The sequence below is a fragment of the Cenococcum geophilum genome (genome assembly GCF_001692895.1).
Source record: "Cenococcum geophilum 1.58 unplaced genomic scaffold K441scaffold_86, whole genome shotgun sequence".
Classification (NCBI taxonomy): Eukaryota; Fungi; Ascomycota; class Dothideomycetes; order Gloniales; family Gloniaceae; genus Cenococcum; species Cenococcum geophilum.
The window spans coordinates 436,483-453,931 of record NW_027137644.1 but is presented as its reverse complement, the minus strand read 5'-3'; the positions used below and the strand labels follow the sequence as shown (position 1 = coordinate 453,931).

General features: G+C 40.7%; 2 protein-coding genes across 2 annotated transcripts; one reads left to right on the top strand and one right to left on the bottom strand.

Annotated features, from left to right (window-relative positions):
• Positions 1-826: 826 nt before the first annotated feature.
• K441DRAFT_357065 (uncharacterized protein) lies at positions 827-3,207 on the bottom strand. Its single transcript, XM_067641353.1, has 2 exons — positions 2,714-3,207; positions 827-2,584 (listed from the first exon to the last, which is right to left on the bottom strand). The coding sequence occupies exons 1-2, from the start codon at positions 2,767-2,769 to the stop codon at positions 916-918; spliced, it is 1,725 nt and encodes a 574-aa protein (XP_067496937.1). The 5' UTR covers positions 2,770-3,207; the 3' UTR covers positions 827-915.
• Positions 3,208-4,066: 859 nt separating this feature from the next.
• K441DRAFT_682663 (uncharacterized protein) lies at positions 4,067-4,908 on the top strand (the record flags this gene model as incomplete). Its single annotated transcript, XM_067651603.1, has 3 exons — positions 4,067-4,128; positions 4,159-4,639; positions 4,690-4,908. The coding sequence occupies 3 exons, from the start codon at positions 4,067-4,069 to the stop codon at positions 4,906-4,908; spliced, it is 762 nt and encodes a 253-aa protein (XP_067496936.1).
• Between the last annotated feature and the right edge of the window lie 12,541 nt (positions 4,909-17,449).

Here is a 17,449-nt window from a genome sequence, read left to right as displayed (position 1 = left end):
AGGAGCAGAAGGGGCCTCTCATACACAAGCTGCTCAAACTAGGCATGAGGAGGCTACGGTAGAGGCAGCGGCCGAGCGACCGCAACGAGCATTACCCAAGTGCAGCATGTGCGCATCAACAGAACATAATGCACGTACGTGCCCTAGACGTCAAATAAGTAGCTAGTAGATAGCTACACCAAATACAACTGTTCGTGGTTGAGTAATTTGCAATATTTGGCGTTGGTGGCTTGGTGGGGTGGCCACATGCTTGCAGTGGCCACTTGCTTGCCGAACACGTTAGAGGAGATCCCTCCCCAAATGTCTATCCACCTATATTAGCACATACTTTCCGGATACAGTTGCAGCTTATCAACTAGATTCTCCTTATCTCATTTCACCACCAACAGAACAATATACGTCCGATGGACCCAAGTGCACAATGTTCGCGTCAAACGACCGGCCATGACCATCACCAAGCTTCATTAAGCCAGGAGAAATGATAAGCTCCACCATGCCTTCCTCAGTTTCTGCATTGAATCCTTCGTTGCGGTCCTGGATGGATTTTCGTTGAGTTCTCTGAACTAGCTCACCTTTCCGAGGAGCAAATAATTGCACTCTGCAGCGTTCTCTCCCGCAATCCAAAGCCAGTGAACAGGCAATTTCTGCGATGTCTCCCGGAGTTGTCCCCATATCCTCAGGAGATATCCGTGAGAACTCTACCTTAAATGCCTCGGACACATCTTTTCGAGTGGCCATGTAACTACTAATAATACGATCATTGACCGAAGAACATCTTTCTTGCGCGGTAACTGCAGCCCGCAAAACCTCAAAGACAGACGATCTCCACCGTTCACAGCGTGTGTCCGGCGGAGGCCATGCTAATGCTGAAGTCAACCTGGTTTGACCTATTGATCATTAGCAGGGCCAAATTGATTAAGAGCAAGGATACGAACTGTTCGAGAAGAACTTGCACCAAGTAATGAACAACGATTCTCCGAGCTCACCGAAAACGTGGAATGGGTTAAGGAAGATCTTTTCGCGGAGAATCCTCCAAAATGAGGTTTCCAAAATAAGTTTCAAATGCCTCTCCTTGACCGCTCGAGCGAATGAGATCTGGTCAAAATCCGCTCCCAGTTTTTCCCTGTCGACATGAAGTTCGCACTTCGCCTTCTTTGCGAGAAGATACACGTTCTTTTGAAGTTTATCGAAAGTTGCCCGAAAACGGTCGTCCGGTTCTGGTTGGAAGTTGTCAGCATCAGTGATGAGAAGTCTGTTCAATTCCTGGATTTTCATGTGGGCCTCGACTCTCTGATCCTCCATATTCTTCTCTTTCGTCGATATCTCCTTCTCATGTGCAGCCTTCTGGTCCTTGAATTGTTGCTGATGTACAGTCTTCTGGCCCTCGAGTTGTTGCTGATGTGCAGCCTTCTGGTCCTCGAGTTGTTGCTGATGTGCAGCCTTCTGGTCCTCGAGTTGTTGCTGATGTGCAGTCTTCTGTTCCTCGAGTTGTTGCTGATATGCATACTTCAGGCCCTCGAGTCGATGCTGATATGCATACTCCTGGTCCTCGAGTTGTTGCTGATGCGCAGTCTTCTGATCCTTGAGTTTTTGCTGATGTGCAGTTTCCTGGTGTTTAATTTTTTGCTTGTAGTAACTTTCGCATGAATTCAGATCTAAGTCGCACTTGAGTTTTTCCTGGGAAAGCTGATTGCGCAGTTTTGTGATCTCCTGGTCTCGATCACTAATGATCTCATCTCTCCTTCGAATCGACTCGGCATATGCCTCAAACTGCTCTTTACCTTCTCGTTCAAGCTTGAGACAGTAATCGAGTCGGGTCTGATATTGCTCGAGGATAAATTTGAGAGCGTCCGGTTCGTCGATATTTTCATGGGGATGGTTTCTTTCTATCAAAGCGATCATATTTCGTTGCATCGACCCAATCTCTCTTCTAAGATAGGCCTCCGACTCGAGGGCCCTTTCGCATCCTCGGTCAAGAGCGTCCACATGTAGTACCACGTACGGGTAATACGGGTAACGCAACTGGAATTCCTCGGTCTGTTTTAGCCCGTCGAATAGACCGCGCAGTGTCCGCCCGTCAAATTCTGATTCGTTCTGCGATCCTAAGGCTAATGCTGTGGCGCCGTCTGAATTCAGTGCCCTAGGTCCGAGGCTCTCCCGCGGAAACTTGTGAGGTGGACGCGATCCCCTGACTGGTGAAGACTCAGATCCTCGTCTAGGCTCTTGACGCTCTGCCCGAATCATTTGCCCGTATGCTACTGTTTCTCCTGGCTTTCTTGGATCACGGCCTGATGGAATGGAATGATCACCGTATACGTGTGGTTGTGCTTTGCTAACCTTCTGGGGCTTGGATCGTGGCGAGTGATTCACTATATAAGGACGCTCTGGGTCATGAGTTTGTTCTCGTTGGTCCGAAATTTGCTGCGTCCGGTGTGTTGAATGGCTGTGGCTCCCCGTTAAAGAGCTGTTTAACTCTTCGAAACGGCTACTGGACCGTCTGTTCGGTGCTCGCATATCGCGGACATAATTTTCTGGAATTTGCGGAGCACCTGATGGAGATCGAGGAGCCTGAATTTGAGCGGGACTATAACGAGTTGTGCTCTGTGATGCTATTTCGTGGCCTTGCGGCCGCTTTCCGCCATCGCCGCTGCGTCTAGAGCATAACCAATCAACATGTGGATTGGATCTCTCACTGGAACCGAGAAAAACTTACCCTCCGATGAATCCTGAAGTACCCCATTTTATCTTATCCTTGATGAAGCTTGACATCTGAAACTCTCAAAGCCCGCCGTCCTAACATCCGAATGAAGGCGGAAGAATTCTCGTCTGACCTTTGATCAGACTGGATGAAGTGCTACAGTCGGGGGCTCGGGGTCTTCCAAGGTGGTTCTGGTACTGAGGGCCAAGCACAGGTAATCAAGGCCAGCAGCAAGGGCTTCGAGGTGGGGTTGGGTAGGTCTGGGGAGCTCAGACTGTCCTCGGGACGGGGTTCGGTAAGGAAAAATTTAACGCTGAGGCTCATAGACTGGAGATGTGGGAGGGATTCACACTAAATTGGAGCGAGAAGTGACCGAATCGGGGTAGTGGTACCGACGGGAAAACAAATCGCTCCTGTCTGGTTTAGCATATTGCAGTAGCTAGCGTGATTTTATTAGCAAGCCTCACCAAACGCGTCAATATTGCGATGCCAATGAAATACTACAGAAGACCACCACTAAATCACCTAACGTGAGCGATAGGGTTATGACGATTCCTAACAAATTTCGTCTGTGCGTGGTTTTGATGTTCCAAACCGTCACACCTATCCGCTTTATCCCTTAACCGGTTAGCGTCCATCTATTATCGTATTTTGTATTTACCCAACCTCTCCGATTGGCCTAATTCTTATCGATAAGAGAGTGATCAATTTTAGCGGGTTAAGGGATTATGCGTTCTTAACGTTAATAAGATTTAGGCGGCATAAGGACAATATTTTTATTAATAATTAAATAGATAGCGATAATATCAGCCAAAGCTTTTTATTAAACTATACTAAATATTATACGCTTCCTAGGCATGTCGCTGCTATTTACCGCAATATTTAAGAATCAAAAGGTCAATGAGGCGCCAGCCTTACTGCCGAGAGCAACCGCACTGACCAGAGGCTTCAACACCAAGCCCTTTCCTGCACAGAACCCTAGATTGGCTTATGAGGCGTGCATATACGAAAAGTCCAAGAAAACCTGCCACACGAAGGGACAAAGCCTTGCGCCTCCAATAATGCCCAGACAGAAGCCTCTGTGATTGCACCCTCTGCGGGTGAGCCACCAAATATTGCGGCTTCCATTGGCGGAGGCCCCTGCACACATCAGCTCACGCTGCCATTGCGAGAAGGCTGAAGGGCGCAGGTGTTGTCAAGCATCGAGCATGCGTTCGAAATACCCTTGCTGCGCAGCTTCGCCGGCCCAACTAGGCACCTCACGTACACGAGATATTACCGGGACAAGCCGGAGTTTAAAAGCTTCGCAACGCCAGCATTTTAGTCAAGGAGCTAGGCAGTGAGGATTAGCGGTCTTCTACAGTCGAGATGAATGCTCCATCAAATCGACTGATTATTGGTCTGGACTATGGAACCACATTTACGAGTATGTGAGAGTTACCTGCAACATGGTTTCGCAGGGCGGCTCCAATTTCCCGGAAATGGTCTAATAATGGTTTAGGTGTCGCCTATCAATTTGTGACATACGAGAAAGAACGGGCAGATATTCACGCGAGCACGATCATAACGAATTGGCCGGGAAAAGCGCATTACAAAGTCCCAAGTGAGATATCATATTCCGCAGCGGCCGAACATAATCACCAATGGGGCTTCGATATCCACGGTGGGAGCCAGAGGATGGTATGGACGAAGATGGAGCTAGACCAACAGGGGCGAAAGCAAGAGCTCAAGTCGATTCTGGACGCGTTGGTCGGCATGAAGAACCTTGATCTTGGTGAGATTAGAAAGGAAAACGGGCTGCCATCATATCCGGCCAAGGAGCCTGTCGACATCGTTGCTGATTACCTGAGCAAAGTCAGAGAGCACGTACTAAAGGAGCCTGGTCTGCAACCCGCCATGATTTCCGATATCATAACCGACCTTGTCGTGGCTGTACCTGCGGTGCGTAAAATTGGACAAACGACAGGGTGAAGACAGCTAACAGGGGAAAGATGTGGTCAGAAGAAGCCAAAAATTTGACCTTTCAAGCCGTCAACAAAGCTGGTTTCACGAAGCGATACTTCAGGGGTCTAAGAGATATCGTGTTCATGACAGCGCCTGAGGCCGCGGCTCTTTATTCAATCAGGTATTTTATGGCGGAGGAGGAAGAGAGCGAGATTCTGGGGGTATATTCCCTCTCTCAGATGGCATTTTCGATTGCTAACCGATAGCCCGGCGATTGCTTTGTTCAAGCAGATTTAGGAGGTAGTACGGCGGTAGGTCATGCTTCTCGGGTATTGGATATTGCTGACAGCATGAACCCAGGATCTCATATCCTACTGCGTCGAAGCAACTGCGCCGGATCTACAGCTCAGGCAGATAGGGCCCGCCACAAGTATATCGTCAAGGTTTCTGGCGTTGTACCAAAAACTAATCTCCCACTTCCAGGTGGTAAATGTGGAGCCATATTCGTCGACCTCGGCTTCATGAAATGGTTACACCAGAAATTAGGTGACATGAACTATCTAAAACTGTCACAAACCCTCCCCAGACATGACGTCGAATTGCACACCACAGTGGGTAGAGATCTAAAAGCTGTGATGAGGCAGTTCGAGTACGTGAAGAAGGCTTTCGAAGGACATTTGGATGAGGGTCAAGGAGACATCCGACTACTAGGTGATCTTGTTGACCTGAATCAGGTTATCTTATCACCGACTCAGCTGCCTCCCATTGACTCAGTCATTGACTCAATCATTGACTCGATCATTGACTCAGTCACCTACCCCTTATTTCCATTGCCACCCCCCTACCCCCTTCTCGTTCTCATTTCCTATACCTTTCCTATGTATATATAGAGGCTCTAGAGCCACCATTCAATAGACAGAGTTATTATTCTTTTCTTACAATTGGTGCACGGACTTCCGATTGACAGTTATGAGCCCGGGTTGCTTGCCGTATTGCCCCTATTTAACTATTTAATTTAATTAATCTATTTAATTAATATACCCCTTATTAAATTACTACTTATTACTAAATCTTTTAACCTTTTTGCAAGTACCTTTTTAAAATAACTTCTTAACTACCTACCTAAGCTATTACCACGACGGTGATATTATTGAGCTAAGCTGATTGGGACGAATGGATTAACCTTATTAGGCTCTGAGCCTAAATAGGAGATGTATAGGAATACGTTGACCCCTTAACCAAACGGGATAAGTTGCCTCTATTGGTTGAACCAGTCTTTCCTAGGCCTTAAGACGTGAAGTTAGGAACGACCTCCTATGCAGCTCTCTTTGAGGACAAGAAGGACGAGCTTTAAATTCTCCGTAAGAGGTATAAAACAGTAGAGAAGGAATATAAGAAGTAGAAGGCAGCTTCGACTTCTCTACAAAGCTATATTACCAGTATAGTGGCTAGACATCTAAACACCTATATACTGGGTATCGACTCGGTATACGATATACTAGTAACTCTTAAGGAGAGGGTTGCCCCTACCGATACTGTACGTTAGCTCTACCTATCCACTTAATATGCTAAGGTTAAAAAGGGCCCAAAGAATTAGAACTTTGAGGCCTAGTTATAGCAATAGGAGAAGACGTATAACGATTATAAAAAGATTAAATTACTAGACGTAGATGGCGACCAAGCGATTAGAGACTTTCTGTTAGTAGTAAAGCCAGTATTACTAAATTAGGCCTTGACGTAGAGGATTAAATTCAATAAATACGACTAGGCTAAGGACTACGTAATATCCATAAATCGACTGGTTAATATCTATTAAAACTATTAATAATTGGAGACTGCCTAGTAGAAGAATAGAGCTTAGCTTAGCGCCAATACAGTAAGCTTTTAGGGCAAGCCAATCGATAAGGCTTCTAAGGATGAGGCTCCTAAGGACAAGGCTCCTACTACTACCCCTTCCAGGACGGCACGGAAGAAAGATACCCCGATATACTACTATGGAGCTGTTTACTAGTTCCAGGACTGTCCTTATATTAACGAGTTGGTTTAATTAAAGGACTGGAAATTAGATAAAGTAACGGCTAAGAAGGTTAAGAAAAAGATTGCTAACGCCCTAAAATAGCACAAGCGAACACTAGAGAAGGTTAGGAAGTAATCTTTAAAAAAGGAAGCTCTACGGAGCCCAGATAAAAAGGAAGACGACAGTACCTTTTGTATATATTAAATAGGCGCCTATAAAGCAGGCACTAACTATAAGCTACGCGATAGTGTAATCCTTAACAACGGAACCACTATATACGTTATTAACGATTAATTAAGGTTTATTAATAAGCTCTAACTAAGTAATAACTTCGTATATACCGGGACGGGTATAGATCTAGTTAAGGGTATAGGGACGGCGGCAATTACTATCCGGACACTATTAGGTTCTAGAAAGATCTTCTTAGCTAATACAGCTTATATACTAGGTTTTTATACAAATTTAGCCTGCCTAAGAAAGTTCAATAATAGGGACATATAGTGGGACAACAAAAAGAACCTACTGTATAAAAACGATTATAAGACGTTTGTATATTGCGAGCGCCATTATAATTAATTAACCCTAGAGTATAACGAGCTATAATTAAGGACCCTAAGTAAGGCCTTATTCGCAATCTAATCGCAAAACCCCCTTCCTAATTAGGAAGTAGATGGCAGACTCTAGTATAAGAGACTAGGCCATGCAGGACCCAACGCGATTAAGCATTTACCCTAAAAAGTAGGTAGTGCAAAACTTTAAGGACCAGTGACGATTAACTATAAGACCTACGCTGTTAGCAAGGCTTACAAGATTATATTAAGAAGACTACCTACCAGTAAGGCAACTAGACACTTCTACTAAGTGTATATTAACTTATTTTAAGAGATCGTGGCGTATAACAGTTATATTTAGACAATATATTTCTATAACGAATTTCTGCATTTAAATAAGGTTGAGACCTTCGCCTATAAGTCGTTAACGACGCAAGCAATTATATAATACTTAAATAGGGTAGAACGTTAATATAACCTAAAGATCGTAATAATTTGAATTGATGGCAAAACGTCTTTAGGTGGCGAGTTTAACACCTAGAGGACCTAAAAAGAAATATTACTAGAATAGTCGGCCCTATATATAAAGTCTTAGAACGGTTCTGCCGAACGTTCTAAGGGGGTAATTATTATTAAGTTTTAATGTATGTGGATTAAAGCTCGATTACCAGAAGAGCTCTGGCTAGAAATTACTAGGGCTATAATATATCTAATTAATCGGACACCAAGCGCCTAGCTCGGCTAAATAACACCTTTTAAGAAGCTTTAGTTAGCACTAGGGCTCTTGCTATTAAAGCTAAATATAGCTTACCTATAAATATACGGCTGTAGAGCTTACCCGCTTAAATATAAAATCCTATATATATAAAAGCTTAAGCTAAGGGCTTATATTAGATACTTAGTGGGGTACTAGTTAATAAATATCTTTAGGGTCTATATACCTAGTGAAAAAAAGGTAATTTAAACAAGAGACGTAATATTTAATAAGCAATTGCTCTATAATAACAGTTAGCCAGATTTTACAAATCTGCTCCAGAAACGCGCGGATTAAATTTTAGAGGTAATTAATATGTTAAATATTAACAGGACGCTTCAGGAAGAGCTTAATAAGACGTTAAATAAGACATTAAATAAGGAGGACGAGGTAGATATTAGTGGAAGTTAATAGGTGGATACTAATAAAAATTAAAATTAAGCGATAGATTAGGACGATAATATAATCAGCTCACAAGCCTCTAAGGACGACTCTATACTAGGCCTCTTTACCCTAGCTAAGACGCTAGAACCTTAATTAAATACTATTAATATAGAGCTGTTAAGTGCCTTAATTAAGCGAAAACCCTAATTTAAACTCGTTTTTAGAGAATAAGCCTACCTAAATGTCACGGGACGGGGCAGTGGCTACAAGACGTATGTATTCGAGGAGTCTACAAGACGTTGCGCGATCGATCGTAAGGGTCGAGGGCGTAAGGAGGTAATATACCTACGCGTAGCTGACATAAGCTGTACGCGAGGTGTACGCGAGAGCACGGGGCTCTCCTATAGAGGCCCCTGCGGTGGGGTTCCGTAATACTACCCCCCCTCCTATAGAGGCGGAGCTCCGGCGACGCTGTGGTTACTATATACATGTAGAAGGGACACTTAGGGTATAGAAAAGAAGAAAAGGGGGGTATCGCTAAAGGCTTAAAACAACGTCATGTAATAAGGCTTGGCATCTAAGAATTTAACTAATTAGACAACTTCGACCGCCGGTTAAAGTTCCTGGACATCTTAATGATATTCCAGTTACGTAATCGCACTTTACTGTAATCTAACGGCAATCTAACGGCAATTTGCCCCTATATAGTAATGTATAACGGTTTAACTCTATAAGGGCTCCTATAGAGAATTAGGTATAAAATCTCTGCTTAGGCCTAGTTTCTATAGGTTCGCGTGGTAAAAGTCGCTGATTAGATCCTTTACATTTTTGAAGTCTTCCTATAGTTGCCATTCTGGCTAGTCTATGTCGAATCCTATATATATAGCTCTATAGTAGAGCCGTTGTCCTCTGCCTTTGCTAAAGTATTTAGAGTTGATAATTCGTTTAATGGTCCACTTCTTATAGTTCTTATCTTTGTTCTTATCTTAGATTAGTACTAGTAGGGGTTTAGGCTATATCTGCCCCGGTAAAGGGTTAGGCTAGTAAAGGTATAGTAGCTATAGGTAAAATATAGGCTATATCCTATGGGTGGCTAGGGTAGGCGGGAGCTCTAGCTTATATGCGGCTCCCCTGTTAATAACTTATTTAATTAGGTAGGGGCTAAGGTTCTTATAATTAAGTAACTTTATAGGCCTCTATATAGAGATATTACGTGTATCTAGCTATACCTAGTCGCCAACACGCATCTCCGGTGGTGGCGTTCTATAATAGTTGGCGAAGTAGGCCTACTTTGCTTAAGCCTAGGCCATTTCTCCCTTGTAGTAGTTGAGTAGATTTTTTATATAGTTTGCATGCTAGTTGGTAAGTAGCATCTTAAGGCGTTTTCTATATAGCAGTTTCTTATTAATAGGTTCTAGTGGTTCTATGCCGGATTAGGGGTAATATCCCTTGTTCGCGAAGAACGGGGTAAGTCCTGTAGTAGTTAAGACGTAGTTATTTGCTGCGAATTTACCTAGTAGGAGGTAATCTACCCAGTTATCTTAACTATAGGCGACTACCTGTCGTAGGTACGCTTTTATGCTAGTATTAGCGTTTTCCGGTTACCTAGCAGTTTCGTAGTAGAAGGATATAGATATCTTAATAGAGATGCTAAGGCGTTAGCAGATTCGTCTCTATATATTAGAGCCGAACTATATACCTTAGTCGGACGTAATCGAGTTAGGTAACCCATATAATCGGTAAATTTTGCGGAGAAAGGCGTTAGTAACGTTGCTAATAGCTATACCTTTAGTTGGGACGTAGTGGCGCTCTTTTGTAAGTCGGTATATTATTATAAGAATGTTCTTATAGGTACGGCCATGTCGCTTATAGGGTAGTAGGTTAATAATAAAATCTATAGCGATATCTGCCCATTGTTGTATGGGTACTGGTAGAGGGTGCAGTAGTCCTTGGTACTTTATATTAAAGGCCTTAGCGCGCTTATAACTGTGGCAGGCGCCTATAAAGCGTTTAACTAAGTCTATTATTTTAGGCTAGAAGTAGTATTGGCTAAGAAGCTTATAGGTTCCTNNTTTGCCTAGGTNGCCGCTTAATNNGAGGTNGTAGGCNATTTNGATTAGTTGCCGTTATAGATTTTTTAAGTTGGGGATAAATAGACGGCCTCTATAATAGAGCCTATTCTCTTTTACTTCTAAGGCTGCTATATTAATCTGGCCTAAGCTTTAGAGTTTAGTTGGTAGCGTATAGGCGCTAGCGGTCTTTGCGGTAATAAGTTAATATAGTAATGGGTTAACAGAGGTGTTATATGCCGTGGTAATAAGCTTGTTAATTTCAGGAGGTAATTCTAGTTCTATGGTGTGGAGCTAAGGTATAGTTGGCTCTATTATAGGTAGCATACCTAGGGCTAAATTCCGTGCTTTTAGGATCGTCTATTATTGGAACTAGTTGTAGGGGTTATTTTTGGACTAAGGAAGGTCTTATAAGCGGCGTGTTAGGCTATTAGGCTTAGTACCTTATACTCCTAGCCTGTATGCAATTTTAAAGTTAAAACTAGAGAGGAACTCGTTCTAGCGTGCTTGGCGTTAGTTTAGCTATTTTATAGTTATAAAGTACTTAAGGTTGCGATGATCCGTAAGGACTTTAGTTGGCTAGTTAGGTTCTGCTAAGGAGAGTTCTAGTTAGAATTCCTTAAACGCTTATATAATTGCGAGAAGTTCCTTATTATAGATCTTGTAGTTATATTCTTATAGTATAAACTTAGATAAATAGAATGTAACTAGGTGGAGGAGACTGTTATTGCCTATCTGGGAGAGGACGCCTGCGTTGACGTGGTCTAAGGAGTTAGTCTTAAGATAGAGTTGTCGTCCTAGTATAAAGTGAGCTAGGATAGGTGCTTTGGTAAAAGTATCTTTAAGGTCTTAGAACGCCTTCTTATATTTAGGCGTCTAGATAAAACGTAAATATATTTTTCTTCCTTTTACGGAAAGGCCCTTTGTTCGTATTATTGCTATAAGTGGTGCTATAATACCCAAGAAGTTGTATATAAATTTTTGATAGAAGTTAGCGAAACCGAGGAAAGCTTATACGTCTTTAATACAGTTAAGGGTTTGCTATTTGGTAATTATGCGTACCTTCTTGGGGTCCATATGGACACCCTTAGTAGTAATGATTAGTTTAAGGTATTTTACTTCTATAACTAAGAATTCGCACTTCTTTAAATTAATATAAAGTCCTGCGTCCCTAAGGCGCTGTAGGACCTTTTAAACGTGCTTAGTATGCTTAGAAGGGTTATTGCTGTAAATAAGTATATTGTCCAGGTACGCAGAGCAGAAGTCGTTAAGGTAGTCCTGTAAGGCGTTATTAATATAGCTTTAGAAGCTGCCTGGGCCGTTATATACGCTAAAGGGCATAATAGTATATTTGAATTGGCTAAAGCGCGATGCGAATACGGTTTTCTATTTATTACCTTCTTATATTCGGAGGCAGTTAAAGGCGGCAATAATATTAAGCTTGGTATAGATTTTAGCTTAGCTAAGCCGCTTAAGAGTCTTACGTATAAGCGGTATAGGGTATCGGTTCTTAATTGTAATAGTGTTAAGTCCTCTATAGTTAACGTAGAATTAAATACCTCCTTTTGGCTTTTTAGTAAGGAGGATAGGGGCGGCTACTAGGGACATGCTAGGGCAAATAAACCCTTTATTAAGGTGTTCGTTAATATACTTTTTAATAACTAGAAGTTCGTCTTTTAATATTGGGTAGGGTCTCTTATAGGGTGGCGTTTTTCCTTATTTAATATTAATAGTATAGTTATTAGGTTAATGTAGGGGGAGTATATCTACGCTCTTTTGTGAGCACACGTCAATAAAGTTATAGTACCTCTTGGGGAGGAGCTTGCGGAGTTCCTCGTTAGTAAGTCCTTTTTTAAGCTTTATAAACTTCTTAAAGTCTAAAGGTGAAAGTCTGTAGAGTTCTGCGGGGGTATCGTTTTCTAAAAGGTTAACTATATCTATCCTGTTACTATAGAGGACGTAGTCCTGTTCTTTATTAAGCTTATATAGTTATAATTAGGAGGCTATAGTAACGGTTTAGCCTTTTTTACGTGCTATACGGTAGAAGGCCGTGGCACTTATATAGTAGTAGTTAGTTATAGGTAGGGTAATAAGGGGTTCCTTAGGTTAGTATCCTAGGGAGTAGATAGAGGTGGCTAGGCTATGTCCTAGGCAGGTCTTTCTATAGTATTTAAAGTTAAAGGTTACTTCTCTCTTTTTCTAATTAATGGCGGGGTTGTATTGTTTGAGCTAGTTTATTCCGAGGATAATAGGGTAGTTAGTAAGTGGTGTAATATAGGCCTAGAGTTCTTTTTAGTGCCTATTTATGTCTAGGTAGAGTTATGCTATATAGGTAATCTTCTATGCGGTATAACTACCGTTGGCGAGTTATAGGGCGCGGGCTTTAGTAAGGGGTAAGGTAGGTAGGTTATAAGTGTATATAAATTAGGTATCTATAAATTTATTAGTAGCTCCGCAATTAATTATAGAATAGCTTTTATATTGTTTTTTGGTAGTAGTTCCTATTACGGGTAAAACTATCTATTTCCGTCTATTTATCTTTACTAAGTTATCTATTAAGCAGGCTAATATATAGATCCCCTTATTATTAGGGCGTCCCAACCTACGACTTAGGGCTAGGACTTGGCGTTTTCCGTTTCCGTATCTAACTCTACCGCTATTGCTATATCTTCGTCTTATACGGTAGTGGCATATAGCAATATATTTGGTATTCGAGGTACTAGGTTAGGTATTAGGCGGCGGCTGCTAAACCTAGCTATTAGGTAGTTTAGGCTATAGCTATAACAGCCTTCTTAACAACATTTATAGCAACGCTTTAGCTTTTAGAGTAGCTTATATTCTCTATCTAGTAGCTTCTACGGGAAGGTTAGTATAGAAAGGTTAATATTAGGACCAGTAGTGTTGCTTAGGGTAGTAGGCGTTGGTGGTTTAGTAGGTCCGGAGGGCTTCTATAGGGAGGTCTTTAGGTGGGGGTTTACAGTAATAATTTAATTTAGTCGTCGTTTAATCTTCTGTATGGCTGCTACCATATTATAAATATTATTGTAGTTATGGCTGGCGGCTGCGTAACTAAGGCGATAAGTGACTTTTTTAAGGAAATCTTTTTAGTCTTTAGTATTGTCTTAGGCGAGGGCTCCGGTATATTCCTGGAATTTAACATAGAACTTGTTAAATAATTTAATAGGGCTTATCTTTAGGGCACGTAGTTTAGCTTAGTTGGTGGCCAGTAAGTTATAGTCGCGGTATATTAGGTTAAGATTATTAAGGACTTTTTAGTAGGACTACCACTTCTAAGGGCTATTAGTCTCCTATTAGGCGAAGAGTCTGTTAAATAATGTACCCTTTATTCGCCCGATAATATAGCCAATTTTAGTATCTTCTATAGGAAAAAGATAGGCGCTCTAAGTTAGTTTCTTGCGGATTTATATCTTTTAGTGGCTGTATTCTTTATAGTCTCCCTAAAAAACTAGGGGATTAGGGTAACGTGCATTAGACCCTATAGTAGCAGCTTAGGTTTGGTTATTATAGCTTTTATTATCGCTTTAGTAGGGGTTCCCGTTAGGTAAGGCTGCTTAGCGCTAACTCTCCGTTAAGCGTTAAGTAGGTAAAGTTGCTAGGGGCGTAGAGACTTAAGTGGTGTTATATGCAGTAAAGAGGTGTCTAGCGTTGTTACGAATGTGCTTATTAAGCTAAGATTATAGGTATTTAATTATGCCTTCTCTTTTAGTAACTGTAGCAATAAGTGTAATCTTAGCCTTCTTTAACTGTTAGACGTCGCGTTTAGATACGCGGAGGTTATCTTTAGTTTCTTAACGCGTGTTGTCGGCGAGCGCCTTGCGAGCTTATAGGTCTTGGATAATATCGCGATCTTAGGCAGTACGCATCTCGGCTCGTATAAGCTTTAGGTAGTAGTTTTATAGAAGGCGGTAGTATTTATTGGGTTCTCGTGCTATTATTTTTATAAACGTCTCGGCGTCTTATATTTTAATTTTAATAGGTAGTAGCCCTTCTGCTTGCTTATCCGTAGTTATATAGTTAATAAAAGATAAGATATTATTAGTGTCCATTTCCTTAGGGGTTAAGGCTAGGGCTAATAAATCGAATTCTCCTGGGATTAATTGGCGTCGTAGGTTAAGTGTAGGTATTAGATTGTTCTTTAGGTTTAATATAGTAGCTAGTAAGAAATATCGTCTTACTATTATAGGTTCCTTAGAAGTATAAAGTAAGGTAACTCGTAGGCATGCTACTTCTGGCAGCGCCTATAGTATTGCAAAGACGTAGAATTGGTTATAGGCTAGGTATTAGTGGTAAAAAGGCATAACGTAATGTTACGGAACAGGGTAGTGGCTACAAGACGTATGTATTCGAGGAGTCTATAAGACGTTGCGCGATCGATCGTAAGGGTCGAGGGCGTAAGGAGGTGATATACCTACGCGTAGCTGACATAAGCTGTATGCGAGGTATACGCGAGAGCACGGGGCTCTCCTATGGAGGCCCCTGCGGTAGGGTTCCGTGACACTAAAATAGGAGATCTGCGGTAATATAGGTGATATTAATATTATAATAAGTAGAAGAACTAAGAAGCCCTTAACGCGTTAAGAAGCTTACCTTATAGATATTAAGTAATTAGATACCCTTCCTGCCTTCTATAGAGCTTTTGCTACCAGAATTAAATATTACTAAAAGCGATTACACTATAATAAGCTTCTATTACCACCTTACAGCTAAAAGGAGCTTTAAGCTTACCTATATAAAGATGGCTTTGCGGAAGCCGCCAATAAGGAATTCAGTAATCTTAAGTAGTAAGGGACATTTAAGACCGTTATACGGATAGTGTCGCTTAACATCTTACCTATTACCTAGGTGTTTACTTATAAGTTTAACACTAATAGATATCTAATTAAATTTAAAACCCGTCTTTATATATAAGGTGACTTATAATAACCTAGCGAAAAGGATATATATATAGCAACCCTTACAGCAAAAATATTTAGGGCTATAATAGCAATTGTTGCTACATGCAATTTAGAAACTTGGCAATATAATATAGTTTATAACTAACTACCAACACTGCGTTGAGACACAAGATCACCGCTTGGAAGGCTCCGAGATGGCGTTAACGCCACCCAATATAGTGGTTGTAGATCAATATTGGTGGCAGATTACCGTTCCTATTTTAGCTATCTATTACCCTATTACTTCTACCTTCTTCGTGTATATATAGAGCCTCTAGAGCTACATTCACAATTAAGTTGTTTATTTAATTCTTCGCACTGTAAAGCTCATAGTTATAAGCCCGGATCGCACTACCTGCTAACCAATCAATCTACTACCTTATTTAAGAAGTCACTACTTTTATTACCTTTGCAGTGTTTTGAGCTTCTTTACCTATTAAACGAATGGATAATTAACCCCAGTTAACGTACGTACCCAACCGACGAACGAACTAATGAATTAAATTAAAAGTTTGAAATGTTAAAATAAGGTTTTTGCTAAGATGCCAATTGGACCCTACCTAACCTATTAAATCCTAAAAATGACGACTATAAGCGAATCGAAAGTCAACCTAATCCTTAACCAGCCTTCTAATTGGATATAGTAGTTCTTTATTATCTAAGACACTGCTAAAACTAACAAGGTATAGGAGCACATTAACCTATCTAAAAAAGGCGAGCGTCTAAAGCTAGTATAACTAAGTCGTCCTATACCAAGGGATATACTACCTACGGCTATATTGATAGTAAAGCTAGACCTAAGTTAGCTTACCGCCTATAACCAGCTCTATACTAAATATAAAGACGATCTTCGTATATATAAGAAGCAAAAACGGGCTATAAATAATATTAGTAACTATATCGTTCGCACTATATTAGTAGCCTACCTTCCACTTATTAACGACCTCAATACGGTACATAAATGGCTTTAAGCACTTAAGACTGCACTAGCCCCTACTACCTTAGGTTGAAAACGAGACGTCCTAAATCAGTACACGGCTTTAAAAGTCTATAATAAAAATCAGAGCATTAATAAATGGTTAAATAACTAGCGGAATATCTACAAGCTTATAGAGTAATTAAAGCTACTAGATATACAAGGATTTAGGCCATACTATAACTTTATTTAAGCTATTAAATCTATCTCTTCTAGTTTTGTAGGAGCACTAAAAGTAAACCTCATTAAAAAAGAACGGAAGGATAAAGAGGCCCTATCTATTATTAATCTAATTAAGGAATTTAAGGAGCACTACTATATATAGTAAGCAGCATCCTCGGCTACCCCTACCAATAACTCTACTTTTATAACCCTAGGCAATTCCAATTTAGATTCCAATAACAATTCTAATTTAGATTTAAAATGGAATAAGGAATGTATATACGGCTTTAAATATTAATTTAGCAGCTACTACTATATTGTTAAGCAGAAGCGCCCTTAAGGATAGAAACTAAACCCAGATATCCAAAAAAAAGTAGAAAAAGCAATCTTATCTACGCCTTGGATTAAACGCATTATTAACCTTATCTTAAAAAAAGAATAGGAAGCAAAGAAGAACATAAAATCTATAATTAATTTTAATTCTAAAACCCTACCTTCTAAAACCCCAACTAGCTATACTGCTATGTTTAGTACTGGTTAAACTCCATTTAAACTCTAGAACACCTAGATACTTAACCCTAGTACAGATACCCACGTCTGCAATAACCAAGAAGACTTTACCTTTTCCTACCCAGCTATAGAAAACGACTACCTAATTGCTGGTGGAAATTGTGAAAAGATATAGGCTTATAGAACAGTAATAATTACTATCAATACACCTACTAGGAGCTTAAAAATGAAGCTATTCTATATAGTATTGGTACCTACCATATTTACAAATATCGTAGCACTATTAAGGGCTATAGATAACAATATCTATTTTAACTTAGGACGAAACTTACTATACCATCTAGCAACTAGCGAAATAGTATGCTATATAAAACAACTAGGGGGCCACTGGGTACTAATATATAAAGAGCCTACCCTAGATTTAATAAC